This window comes from Heptranchias perlo, chromosome 7, assembly GCF_035084215.1.
Source record: "Heptranchias perlo isolate sHepPer1 chromosome 7, sHepPer1.hap1, whole genome shotgun sequence".
NCBI lineage: Eukaryota > Metazoa > Chordata > Chondrichthyes > Hexanchiformes > Hexanchidae > Heptranchias > Heptranchias perlo.
The window spans coordinates 85581188-85597688 of NC_090331.1; the positions used below are offsets into that span (position 1 = coordinate 85581188).

The window sequence follows — 16501 nt, forward strand, 5'->3', positions numbered from 1 at the left end:
GTTTTGTTGGAACTCTGCTGCTTAAATATTCACAAAAATTATTTTCAGTCATCCATGAAGTATTCCATCACACTTAATTACTTAACTAACTGGTTCTTCAAGGATTGCAATTAAGTGGACAAATATACAATTTGCAAAACAGCTTATTTTTAAAAAAAATTCACCGAACATAACCAGAATTTCTCCTAAAATACACATTACAACTAAGGGAGAGGCCATAATTACACAGGCTGGGTTTTGTCCAACCCATGCACATCAGAGTGTCAGGACCAAATACAACTCTCTCAGCAGTTCCTCTTTTCCCAGAGAGTAGTGAGCCTGTGGAATACTTTGCCGGCTGGTGTGGTGGGTGCTGACTCCCTGCCTTCAAGAGGGAGTTGGACCAGTTCCTGACTGGGGCAGAGATCACATCATACAGATGGTCTTTATAGATAACACTTGGTCCATGTGATCTCCTGGACTGGTTTTGATCGCCTGAGGGGGGTCGGAGAGGAATTTTCCAGAGAATTTGGCCATTCGGTCATTATGAGTGTGGGGCAGACGTGATGGACCTGCTGATCTTTTCCTGTCCATCAATTTTGTGTGTTCATCGATAAAGGCTACTTAATAGATAAAGGAATGCTCCTTACCTCTGCACCAGGCACAATTGTAAGGCCATCGACCGTCTGAAGAAAGACAGAGTTCATAATTAAATTTTTATTTCAATTTGAATTTCAATACAGCAAAAAGTTTCCTCTCTCTTGCTCTGACAAGGCACTTCAATCCGTGCCTCAGAGGAACGCCCGCCTTCACTGACTGGCACCTTAGCAAGTTCCTTGCAGGGCCGACTCTAGTAATCTCTCCGAGCTTGTGAAAATCTGTTAGCTGCGGTGTTATTTTGTGCTGGTTTTGAAGCAGACCCATTTCCATTGTTGACTGGACTCTACAGTCTCCCACTCCTTCTCTGCCCGACATCCCTTTCTCTTCCCTCCCCGCACCCCCCCCCCCCAAACTAAATACTGAGTACACCATTCTCCAGTGACCAACTGTAACCAAGTTCTCGATAAACCTGCAGATCACAATCGCTAAACTCTTTTGAACACTGCGTGGAGATAGCGTGGCAGGGGAATTGCTGCTGTTAACAATACCAGGAGCTGATACAAAAACAAAACAATGGGAGTTAAATGGAAGGACGTCATAATCAGACACCAAGGAATTTGATGAAGATTTACGGACTTGGAATCACTCTGATCGTTCTCAATTTCAATGGCTATTTCACCTCACTGCCCACAACATTCATACTTCACCATGGTGTCAGCCTTGGTTCAGTGGGTGTCACTCTCGCCTCTATGTCAGAAGGTGGTGGGTTCAAGACACACTCCAGAGACTTCAACACATAATGCAGGCTAACACTCCCAGTGCTGCACTGTCAGAGGTGCCGTTTTTCGGATGAGGTGGATGTAAAAGATCCAGTTGCATTATTTCGAAGAAGAGCAGAGGAGTTCTCCCCGGTGTCCTGGCCAATATTTATCCCTCAACCAACATCACTAAACCAGATGATCTGGTCATTGTCACATTGTTGTTTGTGGGACCTTGCTGTGCACAAATTGGCTGCCATGTTTCCTGAATCACAACAGTGACTACACTTCAAAAAAGAACTTTGTTGGCTGTAAAGCACTTTGGGACATCCTGAGATCGCGAAATGAGCTATATGAATGCAGGTTCTTTCTTTCTTTTATGTCAAAATCAGAAACACTAAGCTGGCAGCTGTGTTCGCTGTTCCAAAATTAATTTTAATGTCTTACCCAGAACCAGACCCAAATGAATCGCTCTCAGGGACAAGGGGCTCCGAGCTTTTTGACACCACTAGTGTTATGCCTAACAAGAAAAATGGTAAGGGGCATCTGCAGTGGAGGCACCAGCCTTCAAATCACAATCAGGAGTCGCTCTGCCAATAGAAGATCCCATGGTACTGATCCTAATCACAGGGGATGGCCCTGGTGTCTTTGTTTCTGCTTCTTCATGAAAACCCTCCCTACACTGGCTTTGGAATAGGGCCACATTGAACGTAGGAACAGGAGTAGGCCATTCAGCCCCTTGAGCCTGTTCTGTCATTTAATAAGATTAAGGCTGATCTGCATCTTACCATTTACCCATCTATCAATCTCAGTTTTGAAATTTTCAATTGACCCCCAGCCTCAACAGCTTTTTTGGGGAGAGAGTTCCAGATTCCCACTACCCTTTGTGTGAAGAAGTGTTTCCTGACATCACCCCTGAACGGCCTAGCTCTAATTTTAAGGTTATGTCCCCTTGTTCTGGATTCCCCCACCAGAGGAAATAGTTTCTCTCTATCTACCCTATCAAATCCTTTAATCATCTTAAACACCTCAATTAGATCACCCCTTAATCTTCTAAACTCAAAGGAATACAGCAAAGTCTACGCAACCAGGCTTCATAATTTAACCCTTTTTGTCCCGGTATCATTCTGGTGAATCAGTGCTGCAACCTATACAGGGCCAATATATCCTTCCTGAGGTGCAGTGTCCAGAACTGAACTCAGTGCTCCAGATGGGATCTAACCAGAGCTTTATACAACTGTAGTGTAACTTCCACCCCTTTGTATTTCAGCATCAGGTTGTGCAATGTGACAAACCAACCCTCGTCAAATCTCTTCAAGTTAGTACATGTGATCAGCCTTGGGTTTGTGATAAAATAAACTGATGTGCTTACGTTGCTACCACTGTATACGAATCCTGGAGGACCAGGTGGACCTGGCAATCCAACACCATCTCTTCCCGACTCACCCTAAAGGGAAAACAGCCAAAAGCACATTCAGGATTTGGTACTTTCATCTTTTCTCAGTGAATTCAGGCTGAATACAATAAGTAATTCTTTACGGAATGATGGATGGCCAGCATCAAAGACAGATCTTTATTCTCCCCAAGTTGGTTTTGGGCTGGCATTATGGGGGATCAGGCCAGGAATGGCCCCCAATGCTCGAATCCAGTTGACAGTACCAAAGGGTCAAAGGTGCTCAAATCTGGACCAGCGATTAACATGACTGAAATAAAGGCCAGTGCAGTATTGGTCTGGTCAACACCATCATATTGGTAGGGTTGCCAACCCTCCAGGAATTAAAGATTAATCCCCTGGACACTGCTGCGAGGAACATGGGAGAAAAATCACAGGAGCATCAAACAAAATTGTGTTCTTTAAAATTTTCTTTGAATACTTTTGTTTATTAGTTATAAAAGTATTGGTGATGGGGGGAAAAAGGCTGTTTGACTGGGGAGGGCAGTTGGAGGCTGGAGGCCATGTGATGAAACCTCCAGGAATGCATCCAACCAGAGTTGGCAACCCTACCAGCTGGAGACCATCACCAACGCACCAAGTTAGTTTTTCGTTTCACATAATAAATAGGCTCCTGCAACCTGGTTATGGGAAGCAGAATAGATTCTTAGCTCTAACCATTGGTATTAAACACCATGGAGGAATCCGTGGCTCCTGTACTGGAAATAGGAAATGCCGCCAGGGTGTTCTGTTTGCTCACTTCAAGCAGGATGAAAGATTTATCCGTCAGATCCAGGACTGGAACTCCAGGATGGTACAGTACACTGGGAGCCTGGGGTTTGGGTCAGGGAGAGTATGACCCAGGCTGACACCATCCCTCGCTGCAATGTGTAGTACCAGGTTCTGGTCGGGTTGCCAACTTTGGTTGGTCATATTCCTGCAGGTATTGTCACGTGACCCTTCCACCTCCAAACACGCTGCCGCCATTGGTCACCTGACACGCCCAGCTCACGGCCAATTGGAAAGCAAACACTCTTCATTACCCGATTGGATGGCGCTTGACTGTCGGTCAAACAGCCTTTTGCCCCATCACCAATATTTTTATAACTAATGAACAAAAGTGTTCAAAGAAAATGGGACCAGAAAAACATTTTTTTTTAATGCTCCAATAATTCTTCTCCAGGGTTGCTGGAAGCAGTGTCCTGGAGATTAATCTTTAATTCCTGGAGACTCCAGGAGAATCCCGGAAAGTTGGCAACCCTAGGTTCTGGGGAGTGGTCAAGCAGAAGACAGACCCTTCCCCACATGAAGGGTCAGAGTGCCGCAGATCTAAACACCAGCTGTAGAATGGCACTGAGAGGGGCCTCGAGGCAGCTGATCTTCCCAGCCCACCTACCAGCTCCTTACTGCTAGAGGTTTCGAATAAAGTCTTAACGTACAGCACTAACTGCTCAGTGTGACTCCCACAGATTCATGGAATCATCTGGATTACAATGGGATACATGTCAAAGGATGGCCCATCTTTGTATATCACAACTTTATTGTGATTCACAAACAGCCAGACTAATCAAACTCCTCAGATGTGAATGTACAATAAACATGGAGGGGCTAGGCTTCCAGTGGGGGGTGTGGAGGGGCGTGGCTTCTGGTGGGTGGGTGGAGCTTCCGGTGGGGATGTGGTGGAGGGGCAGGGCTTCCAGCGGGGGGGGTGTGGAGGGGCGTGGCTTCCAGTGGGGTGGGCGGAGCTTCCGGTGGGGGTGTGGTGGAGGGGCAGGGCTTCTAGTGGGGGTGTGGTGGAGAGGGCGTGGCTTCCGGTGGGGTGGGTGGGGCTTCCGGTGTGGGTGTGGTGGAGGGGCAGGGCTTCTAGTGGGGGTGTGGTGGAGGGGGCGTGGCTTCCGGTGGGGTGGGTGGGGCTTCCGGTGTGGGTGTGGTGGAGGGGCAGGGCTTCCAGTGGGGTGGGCGGAGGGGCGTGGCTTCCAGTGGGGTGGGTGGAGGGGGCGTGGCTTCCGGTGGGGTGGGTGGGGCTTCCGTTGGGGGTGTGGTGGAGGGGCAGGGCTTCTAGTGGGGGTGTGGTGGAGGGGGCGTGGCTTCCGGTGGGGTGGGTGGGGCTTCCGGTGGGGGTGTGGTGGAGGGGCAGGGCTTCTAGTGGGGGTGTGGTGGAGGGGGCGTGGCTTCCGGTGGGGTGGGTGGGGCTTCCGGTGGGGGTGTGGTGGAGGGGTAGGGCTTCCAGTGGGGGATGTGGAGGGGTGTGGCTTCTGGTGGGTGGGTGGGGCTTCCGGTGGGGGTGTGGTGGAGGGGCAGTGTTTCCGCTGGGGTTGTTTCACACGCTGGCGGAGAGTCGGCCCTCCGCTGCTGTTGGGTGGCTCCGACAGAGCCTGGTTCCGGTTGGACTGTGCGGCGCTTTCCCCTTCCCCGCCTGGTTTGGCGGGGTCGCTGTTCTAAGCTGACTGTTGCGTGGGCTGTGCGTGCTGTGTGGTCAAGTGGGAGAGGGGTTCTGTCGGGGCCGTCTGTTGGCGGCGGAGGATGGATTCCCTGCTGGCGTGCAGGGTGGCCCCGCCCCTCCACCAACCTCCAATTGGACGGGGACATCGTCAATCAGTCGTCATGGAATGCCCGCCCCTTCTAACACATTCTATTGGATGAAATCTCTGTCAATCCTTACGATCCTAACAATCGCAAGTCCCCCGTTCCCATTGCCGATTGGATGCTCTTTCTGTCAATCAACCCACAACCGCAAGAATGAAGGGGAAGTGAGATAAATACATGAGGAGGAAAGGAATAGAAGGATATGCTGATAGGGGTGGATGAAGTAGAGTGGGAGGAGGCTCGTCTGGAGCATAAACACCTGCATAACCCTTTTGGGCCGAATGGCCTGTTTCTGTGCTGTACATTCTATGTAATTCTATGTAATAAAATGGCGTTCACTCCAAATTGCCCCTAGAGCTCCTTCTAATGGTGGGAAAGTGGTAGTGCAGGAAGATCTGCTCTTCCGTCTGTCTCACTCCCTGCAGGAACAAAGCCACCTTACTTTCACTCGAGAGGAAATGGAGACCTCCCGCAATGGCACTGTTTTGTTCGATTACAATGCAGACTAATAGAACTAAATATTTAAATCCCTAAACACACTGCCAGTCAACTAGCATTAAAGACAGCCCTATGTCCCTGTCAACTCACTCCATTCCACATTACAGCTGTGAGGAACATCCCAATAGCCTTACCTTCATGCCTGGATCTCCTTGGTCACCCTTTGGACCCTAAGAGAGAAAACATGTGAGTTGGAATAGATTAATGGTCACCTCTGTGCTTCTGGTAACACCTGTGGTTCAGTGGGTAGCTCTCTCGCCTCTCAGTTAGAAGGTCATGGGTTCAAATCCCACTCCAGAGACTTGAGCACAAAATCTAGGCTGACACTCCAGTGCAGTACTGAGGGAGTGCTGCCTGTCAGAGGTGCCGTCTTTCGCATGAGGTGTTAAACCGAGGCCCCGTCTGCCCCCTCAGGTGGCAATGTTACAGCGGAGTTCTCTCCGGTGTCCTGGCCAATATTTATCCATCAACCAACATCATTAAAACAGATTATCTGATCATCACATTGCTGTTTGTGGGATCTTGCTGCCGCAAATTTGCTGCCACGTTTCCTACATTACAACAGTGACTACATTTCAAAAGTACTTCATTGGCTGTAAAGCACATTGGGACATCCTGAGGTTGTGAAAAGCGCTATATAAATGCAAATCTTTCTTTCTCTTCACTGACTATTCCTTAATCTGCGCTGTTGTCCGACACAGAGTTGCAGCCGGTCATTTTAACGAAAAAGGACTTAAAAAAAACCCAACTTGAATCAAAACCCCATCTTGGACCAACCAAGGTCTAACAGATAGGGTCATTAAATGGCTACCACCCATCTCCAGGGGTTTCAAACCTAACCACCAGCTCACAGCCTATGGGTCTGCCCACCAGATACCTCTCCTCTTGATCAATGTACAGTGAGTCGCACTTTTCCTCTGCTGTCTCACATCACCTTGTGCTTCTCAAAAAAAAGTGTGATTAAGGCCTGATAACCTACCCTTCAACCTCGAGCACTGCAATACCATAATTTCCACATAAAAACAAGATGTTGCTGGAAACATTCAGCTGGGTCCGGCAGTATCTGTGGAGTGGGTAAAGTAGGGTCAACGTTAACCCCACCTTCCTCCCTCCACAGATGCTGCCTGACCTGCTGAGATTTTCCGGCATTTTCTGCTTTTATTTCAGATTTCCAGCATCTGCAGTATTTTGCCTTTTAATCAATTCCATGCATTCTGCCACCTTCTGCCCACTACCTGGTCTTCTACTCGGTCCTCCCGAGGAACAATCAACTCGGTAACCATTCACTTGCTTATTCTCCGAAGGCTCAATCAACAATCCGTGCAGGTGTGTCAGCCATTTCCATCAGTGAGGCCATTGGATCTCCCTGTCCGGTCCTGGTCATTTGTGGTGCAGAAAACTCCTTGTTGATTGGAAGATTCGACCTTCCCTCGACCAGACGAGGAGTAATGGTATACCTCACAGTGTTGTCAGCAAGCATACAAGACACCACACTTTAGGAAGGATGTCAAGGCCTTAGAGAGGGTGCAGAGGAGATTTACTAGAATGGTACCAGGGTTGAGGGACTTCAGTTATGTGGAGAGACTGGAGAAGCTGGGGTTGTTCTCCTTAGAACGGAGGAGGTTAGGTGGGGATTTAATAGAGGTGTTTTGACAGTGTAGCTGGGGAGAAGCTGTTTCCACTGGTAGAAGGGTCGGTAAACAGAGGACACAGATTTAAGGTAATTGGCAAAAAAGCCAAGGAGGAAATGAGGAGAATTTATTTTTATGCAGCGAGTTGTTGTGATCTGGAATTTTTTTTTTATTCGTTCATGGGATGTGGGCGTCGCTGGCGAGGCCAGCATTTATTGCCCATCCCTAATTGCCCTTGAGAAGGTGGTGGTGAGCCGCCTTCTTGAACCACTGCAGTCCGTGTGATGAAGGTTCTCCCACAGTGCTGTTAGGAAGGGAGTTCCAGGATTTTGACCCAGCGATGATGAAGGAATGGCGATATATTTCCAAGTCGGGATGGTGTGTGACTTGGAGGGGAACGTGCAGGTGGTGTTGTTCCCATGTGCCTGCTGCTCTCGTCCTTCTAGGTGGTAGAGGTCGCGGGTTTGGAGGTGCTGTCGAAGAAGCCTTGGTGAGTTGCTGCAGTGCATCCTGTGGATGGTACACACTGCAGCCACAGTGCGCTGGTGGTGAAGGGAGTGAATGTTTAGTGTGGTGGATGGGGTGCCAATCAAGCGGGCTGCTTTATCTTGGATGGTGTCGAGCTTCTTGAGTGTTGTTGGAGCTGCACTCATCCAAGCAAGTGGGGAATATTCCATCACACTCCTGACTTGTGCCTTGTAGATGGTGGAAAGGCTTTGTGGAGTCAGGAGACGAGTCACTCGCCGCAGAATACCCAGCCTCTGACCTGCTCTTGTAGCCACAGTATTTATATGGCTGGTCCAGTTAAGTTTCTGGTCAATGGTGACCCCCAGGATGTTGATGGTGGGGGATTCGGCGATGGTAATGCCTTTGAATGACAAGGGGAGGTGGTTAGACTATCTCTTGTTGGAGATGGTCATTGCTTGGCACTTATCTGGCACGAATGTTACTTGCCACTTATGAGCCCAAGCCTGGATGTTGTCCAGGTCTTGCTGCATGCGGGCTCAGACTGCTTCATTATTTGAGGGGTTGCGAATGGAACTGAACACTGTGCAGTCATCAGCGAACATCCCCATTTCTGACCTTATGATGGAGGGAAGGTCATTGATGAAGCAGCTGAAGATGGTTGGGCCTAGGACATTGCCCTGAGGAACTCCTGCAGCAATGTCCTGGGGCTGAGATGATTGGCCTCCATCAACCACTACCATCTTCCTTTGTGCTAGGTATGACTCCAGCCACTGGAGAGTTTTCCCCCTGATTCCCATTGACTTCAATTTTACTAGGGCTCCTTGGTGCCACACTCGGTCAAATGCTGCCTTGATGTCAAGGGCAGTCACTCTCACCTCACCTCTGGAATTCAGCTCCTTTGTCCGTTTTTGGACCAAGGCTGTAATGAGGTCTGGAGCCGAGTGGTCCTGGCGGAACCCAAACTGAGCATCGGTGAGCAGGTTATTGGTGAGTAAGTGCCGCTTGATAGCACTGTCGACGACACCTTCCATCACTTTGCTGATGATTGAGAGTAGACTGATGGGGCGGTAATTGGCCGGATTGGATTTGTCCTGCTTTTTGTGGACAGGACATACCTGGGCAATTTTCCACATTGTCGGGTAGATGCCAGTGTTGCAGCTGTACTGGAACAGCTTGGCTAGAGGCGCAGCAAGTTCTGGAGCACAAGTCTTCAGCACTACAGCTGGGATGTTGTCGGGGCCCATAGCCTTTGCTGTATCCAGTGCACTCAGCCGTTTCTTGATATCACGTGGAGTGAATCGAATTGGCTGAAGTCTGGCTTCCGTGATGGTGGGGATATTGGGAGGAGGCCGAGATGGATCATCCACTCGACACTTCTTGCTGAAGATGATTGCAAACGCTTCAGCCTTGTCTTTTGTACTCACGTGCTGGACTCCACCATCATTGAGGATGGGGATGTTTGCAGAGCCTCCTCCTCCCGTTAGTTGTTTAATTGTCCACCACCATTCACAACTGGATGTGGCAGGACTGCAGAGCTTTGATCTGATCCGTTGGTTGTGGAATCGCTTAGCTCTGTCCATAGCATGTTGCTTCCGCTGTTTAGCATGCATGTAGTCCTGAGTTGTAGCTTCACCAGGTTGGCACCTCATTTTTCGGTACGCCTGGTGCTGCTCCTGGCATGCTCTTCTACACTCCTCATTGAATCAGGGTTGATCCCCTGGCTTGTTGGTAATGGTAGAGTGAGGAATATGCCGGGCCATGAGGTTACAGATTGTGCTGGAATACAAATCTGCTGCTGCTGATGGCACACAGCGCCTCATGGATGCCCAGTTTTGAGCTGCTAGATCTGTTCTGAATCTATCCCATTTAGCACGGTGGTAGTGCCACACAACACATTGGATGGTGTCCTCAGTGCGAAGACGGGACTTCATCTCCACAAGGACTGTGCGGTGGTCACTCCTACCAATACTGTCATGGACAGATGCATTTGCGACAGATAGATTGGTGAGGACGAGGTCAAGTAAGTTTTTCCCTCGTGTTGGTTCGCTCACCACCTGCCGCAGGCCCAGTCTGGCAGCTATGTCCTTCAGGACTCGGCCAGCTCGGTCAGTAGTGGTGCTACCGAGCCACTCTTGGTGATGGACATTGAAGTCCCCCACCCAGAGTACGTTTTGTGCCCTTGCTACCCTCAGTGCTTCCTCCAAGTGGTGCTCAACATGGAGGAGGACTGATTCATCAGCTGAGGGAGGACGGTAGGTGGTAATCAGCAGGAGGTTTCCTTGCCCATGTTTGACCTGATGCCATGAGATTTCATGGGGTCCAGAGTCAATGTTGAAGACTCCCAGGGCCACTCCCTCCTGACTGTATATCACTGTACCGCCACCTCTGGTGGGTCTGTCCTGCCGGTGGGACAGGACATACCCAGGGATGGTGCTGGAAGAGTCTGGGACGTTAGCTGAAAGGTATGATTCTGTGAGTATGGCTATGTCAGGCTGTTGCTTGACTAGTCTGTGGGACAGCTCTCCCAATTTTGGCACAAGTCCCCAGATGTTAGTAAGGAGGGCCTTGCAGGGTCGACTGGGCTTGGTTTGCCGTTGTCGTGTCCGGTGCCTAGTGGTCTGATGCCGGGTGGTCCGTCCGGTTTTATTCTTATTGTGACTTTTCGCAGCGAGATTTTACAACTGAGTGGCTTGCTAGGCCATTTCAGAGGGCAATTAAGAATCAACCACATTGCTGTGGGTCTGGAGTCACATATAGGCCAGACCGGGTGAGGACGGCAGGTTTCCTTCCCTAAAGGGCATTAGTGAACCAGATGGGTTTTTACGACAATCCGATAGTTTCATGGCCACCATTACTGATACTAGTATTTTAATTCCAGATTTTGATTTAATTAATTGAATTTAATTAATTGAATTTAAATTCGCCAGCTGCCGTGGCGGGATTTGAACTCATGACTCTGGATTTTAGCCCACGCCTCTGGATTACTAGTCCAGTAACATAACCACTATGCTACCGTACCTGGGAATGCACTGCCTGAAAGGGTGGTGGAAGCAGGTTCAATGGTAACTTTCAAAAGGGAATTGGATAAATATTGGATGGGTATCGGGAAAGAGCAGGCGAGTGGGAATAATTTGCTCGCTCTTTCAAAGAGCTGGCACAGGCACGATGGGCCAAATGGCCTCCTTCTGTGCTGTACGATTCTACGTTCAAAAAAAATGAGTTAGAGGAGGATGTGGTCTCTAGATGACTAAGTGGTTTCATACAAACTCATGCAACTCACAGGTTTGTCACCTGCGACTTTGACTATGTTACTCTGGAAGTAATAAACCTGATGACTAAATCTGATCATAAAGCTCATGTCGCATTCAGATTTAGAGCAGCCTGTCTGGAGTGTAGAATCGTAACTACATCTCCACAAAAAGGAGCAAAACCACAGCAACCATTCCTCAGAATCTGAATGAGACCAACATCCCAGAACGGGATGCTAAAAGAATGTGTTTGTTTTTTTATCTTCTTCCACAGCTTTTACATCATTTGTGTTTCAACAGCTGGAACATATTACATCAACAGCTGGAACAGGTTGTCAAGGAAGGATGGTTGAGGCTAGGACACTGCCAAGATGCTGCAACAGGAAGAGAGTAGGGTTGGTATTCTGGAAGGAAGAGATTGAGTGGGCCAAAAGGCCTTCTTCGCCCAAATCTATTTTGTGATCTTGTCAACATCCTACTTTGTAAAATGAGTCAGGGAGTTATTAAAGGGGCCTTGTCTTCACCAAAAGGATTTGGCAAATTTTTTGTTGGGAGGTGAATCGTAGAAGAGCTGTGCAGTACTTTTCACTCTAACGTTATGTCCAAGTGATGTCTTGGTTCATGTTGATACTAATAATGCCACCCTGTTGTCATGTTTGTGAACAAAAATGGTTCACCAAACACTTGTTCATGAAGATGATGTCCTCATTAAATACATGGAAAGTGATTGAAATTCCAGAACGAAATACAAGAGGGGAGACAATGGTAGGTCTAACAAGAACCACTACCTTGGCTTACTCTGTTTATCCTACTTTGCGTGCTTTAGGCGTCAGCCATGGCTCAGGTGTAGCACTCTCGCCTCGGTGTCAGAAGGTGGGTTCAAGTCCTACTCCACTGACTTGAGCACAAAATCTAGGCTGACACTCCAATGCAGTACTGAGAGAGTGCTGCACTGTTGGAGATGCCGTCTTTCAGATGAGACATTAATCTGAGGCCCTGTCTGCCCTCTCAGGTGGATATAAAAGATCCCAGGGCACGATTCGAAGAAGAGCAGGGAAGTTTACCCCAGTGCCCTGGCCAATATTTACCCCTCAACCAACATCACTAAAAAACAAGATTATCTGGTCATTTTCTCATTGTGTTTGTGGGACCTTGCTGTGTGCAAATTGGTTGCCATATTTCCTACATTATAACAGTGATTACACTTCAAAAGTACTTCATTGGCTGTAAAGGGCTTTGGGAAGTCCTGAGGTTGTGAAAGCTCCTGTATAAATGCAAGTCTTTCTTTTTTCTTTTTATTCACCTATTTGGTGGAGAAATGTAATAAATCCTGTGCAAAAACCAGCTCAATTCCATTCTTCAATCAGAAGACCAAGACTTAAAGCAACCCCACAAGGGGACACAAGGAGATCCGTTGAAAATGAACAGAATGAAAATCAGGTGCATTCTGTAAAGGACATGTGACCCACCCCATCAAACTACTGTGGAGGAAAACCTATCCCACGGGTTCAGTGGTTCAATCTATTCAAATTCCTACCACCTCTGCCATGGAATAGTTCAAGAACATTTCATTCCCTCCCAGTGCGACAAAGGCTAAGAATACTATCCACCTGAAAATGTCATCAAAGTATTCAATCACCAAGAAGTCTGTAGATGGATCGTCACACACATGCATAAATTATACTTTAGTTCCCCGATAAAAAAACCTTCTCCACCATAAGCAGCTCAGATTGACCAAACTGAGAAAGCCTGACTCGAACCCCGGCCAGTTACCTCATCCTAAGCGGTGTGGTCAAGGCTGCAGACTCCACAACCATTTCCCAAAAGAGGTCTGCCATATGCAGACTCAAAAGGGATCAGTTGGACCAGGATTTCCTCCACTCAATTCCACTAGGAGCTCCAAATGGCTGGGAATCAAATGATCTCAACCAACTCAGGCAAGTTTTGAGAACCAACTGTGCAGCTGGAAGTGATTCAGGCATGTTGTGGCAATGCCTCAGTATTTTCGTGCAGTTTGTTGCTCAGGCATTGCTGGATCTGGTTCTGGGGAATGAGGTGGGTCAAGTGGAGCAAGTGTCAATGGGGGAACATTTAGGGAACAGTGATCATAGTATCATAAGGATTAGATTAGCTATGGAAAATGACAAGGAGCAATCTAGAGTAAAAATACTTAATTGGAGGAGGCCAATTTCAGTGGGTTGAGAACGGATCCGGCCCGGGTAAATTGGATTCAAAGATTGGCAGAGACAAAACTGTAATCGAACAATGGGCGGGGCCTTTAAAGAGGAGATGGTTTGGGTACAGTCCAGGTACATTCCCACGAGGGGGATTGGTAGGGCAACTAAAGCCAGAGCTCCCTGGGTGATGAAAGAGATAAAGAGTAAGATGAAGCAGAGAAAGGGGGCATATGACAGATGTCAGGTTGATATTACAAGTGAGAACCAGGCTGAATATAGAAAGTTTAGAGGGAAGTGAAAAAGGAAATAATAGAGGCAAAGAGTATGAGAATAGACTGGTGGCTAACATAAAAGGGAATCCAAAAGTCTTCTATAGGCATGTAAACAGTAAGAGGAGGGGTGAGGCCGATTGGGAACCAAAAAGGAGACCTACGCATGGAGGCAGAGGGCATGGCTGAGGTACTAAATGAATACTTTGCACCTGTCTTTACCAAGGAAGAAGATGCTGCCAAAGTTATAGCAAAAGAGGAGATAGTTGAGATACTGAATGGGCTAAAAATTGATAAAGAGGAAGTATTATGAAGGCTGGCTGTACTTAAAGTAGATAAGTCACCCGGTCCAGATGGGATGCATCCTATGTTGCTGAAGGAAATAAGGATGGAAATTGCGGAGTTACTGGCCATAATCTTCCAATCCTCCTTAGATACGGGGGTGGTGCCAGAGGACTGGAGAATTGCAAATGTTACACCCTTGTTCAAAAAAGTGTGTAAGGATAAACCCAGCAACTACCGGCCAGTCAGTTTAAACTCGGTGGTGGAGAAACTTTCAGAAACGATAATCCGGGACAAAATTAACAGTCACTTGGACAGGTGTGGATTAATTGAGGAAAGCCATCTCGGATTTGTTAAAGGCAAATCGTGTTTAGCTAACTTGATTGAGTTTTTTGATGAGGTAACAGAAAGGGTTGATGAGGGCAATGTGGTTGATGTGTATATGGACTTCCAAAAGGCGTTTGATAAAGTGCCACATAATAGGCTTGTCAGCAAAGTTGAAGCCCATGGAATAAAAGGAGCAGTGGCAGCATGGATAGGAAATTGTCTAAGTGACAACAAAAAACAGAGAGAAGTGGTGAACGTTTGTTTTTCGGACTGGGGGAAAGTATACAGTGGTGCTCCCCAGGGGTCGGTGCTGGGACCACTGCTTTTTATGATATATATTAATGACTTGTACAAGGCACAATCTCAAAATTTGCAGATGATGCAAAACTTGGAAGTGTAGTGAACAGTGAGGAGGACAGTGATAGACTTCAAGAGGACATAGACGGGCTGGTGGAATGGGCGGACACATGGCAGATGAAATTTAATGCAGAAAAATGCAAGGTGATACATTTTGTAGGAAGAATGAGGAGAGGCAATATAAGCTAAAGGCTACAATTCTAAAGGGGGTGCAGGAACAGAGAGATCTGGGGGTATATGTGCACATATCTTTGAAGGTGGCAGGGCAGGTTGAGAAAGCGGTTAAAAAACCATTCAGGATCCTGGGCTTTATAAATAGAGGCATAGAGTACAAAAGCAAGGAGGTTATGATGAACTTTTATAAAACACTGGTTTGGTCACAACTGGAGTATTGTGTCCAGTTCTGGGCACCGCACTTCAGGAAGGATGTGAAGGTCTTGGAGAGGGTGCAGAAAAGATTTACTAGAATGGTTCCAGGGATGAAGGACTTCAGTTACGTGAATAGACTGGAGAAGCTGGGGTTGTTCTCTTTAGAGCAGAGAAGGTTGAGAGGAGATTTGATAGAGGTGTTCAAAATCATGAGGGGTCTGGACAGAGTAGATAGAGAGAAACTGCTCCCATTGGCAGAAGGGTCAAGAATCAGAGGACATAGATTTAAGGTGATTGGCAAAAGAACCAAAGGTGACATGAGGAAAAACTTTTTTACACAGGGAGTGGTTAGGATCTGGAATGTACTGCCTGAGGGGGTGGTGGAGGCAGATTCAATCATGGCCTTCAAAAGGGAATTGGATAAGTACTTGAAGGGAAAAAATTTGCAGGGCTACGGGGAAAGGGTGGGGAAGTGGGACTAGCTGAATTGCTCTTGCAGAGAGCTGGCACAGGCTCGACGGGCCGAATGGTCTCCTTCTGTGCTGTAACCATGCTATGATTCTATGATTCTAGGTGTGACTATATTTACTCACCTGGGGACCAGGTAACCCCATTAACCCAATTTCTCCTGGATATCCACGAGGCCCATTCAATCCCTGAAAAAACAAAAGGAAATTGAAGTTGCAAATTTACATTACTGTACATGGAGTTGGCCGTAAACCTCCCAATAGTCAGGTGTCAGGCGTGGCTCAGTTGGTAGCACTCTCTCGCCTGTGAGTCAGAAGCTCGAGGGTTCAAATCCCACTCCAGAGACTTGTGCATAAAACCTAGGCTGACACTTCAGTGCAGTACTGAATGCCATCTTTTGGATGACACGTCAAACCAAGGCCCCGTCTGGCCTCTCGGGTGGATGTAAAAGATCCCATTGCACTAGTCGAAGAGAAGTAGGGGAGTTCTCCCTCGTGTCCTGGCCAATATTCATCCCTCAACCAACATCACTAAAAAACTGGTGATTATCACACTGCTGTTTGTGGGATCTTGCAATGCGCAAATTGGCTGCCGCATTTCCTATATTACAACCGTACAATTCAAAAAGTACTTCATTGGCCAGAAAACCCTTTGGGACATCCTGAGGTCATGAAACGTGCTGTATAATTGCAAGGTTAAATGCCTTAATCCCAACTATAACCATTCATCCAGAAAAAAAAATCCAATTCCCTTTGATTTCAGAAATTGCTGTTCCTATATTATTGACAGGCAAACGTCACCTCAAATCAATATTTAAAGGAAATTGGAGATGTACCTCCTGCTCACCCAATTTTAAAAGCTCTATAGGATTTTTAAAAAGTATGTGTGTGTGAGTAAGTGAGTGAGTGCATGTGTGAGTGAGTGAGTGAGTGCGTGTGAGTGAGCGAGTGCATGTGTGTGAGTGAGTGAGAGTGCGTGTGTGTGAGTGAGTGAGAGTGTGAGTGACAGTGCGTGTGTGAGTGAGAGTGCGTGTGCGTGAGTGAGTGAGAGTG

At 47.5% G+C, this 16501-nt stretch overlaps 1 protein-coding gene across 4 annotated transcripts in view; it reads right to left on the minus strand.

The window, feature by feature from the left end:
* The window catches only part of LOC137323927 (collagen alpha-1(XVIII) chain-like), a 377865-nt gene that overhangs the window by 54958 nt on the left and 306406 nt on the right, over nt 1-16501 (minus strand). For all 4 annotated transcript variants that reach the window (XM_067988020.1, XM_067988018.1, XM_067988016.1 and 1 more), the window contains 4 exons: nt 15575-15637; nt 5988-6023; nt 2710-2784; nt 630-665 (listed from right to left, as the gene is read on the minus strand). In XM_067988020.1, the coding sequence (XP_067844121.1) occupies nt 630-665; nt 2710-2784; nt 5988-6023; nt 15575-15637 (210 nt within the window). The remainder of the gene's footprint in view (nt 1-629; nt 666-2709; nt 2785-5987; nt 6024-15574; nt 15638-16501) is intronic.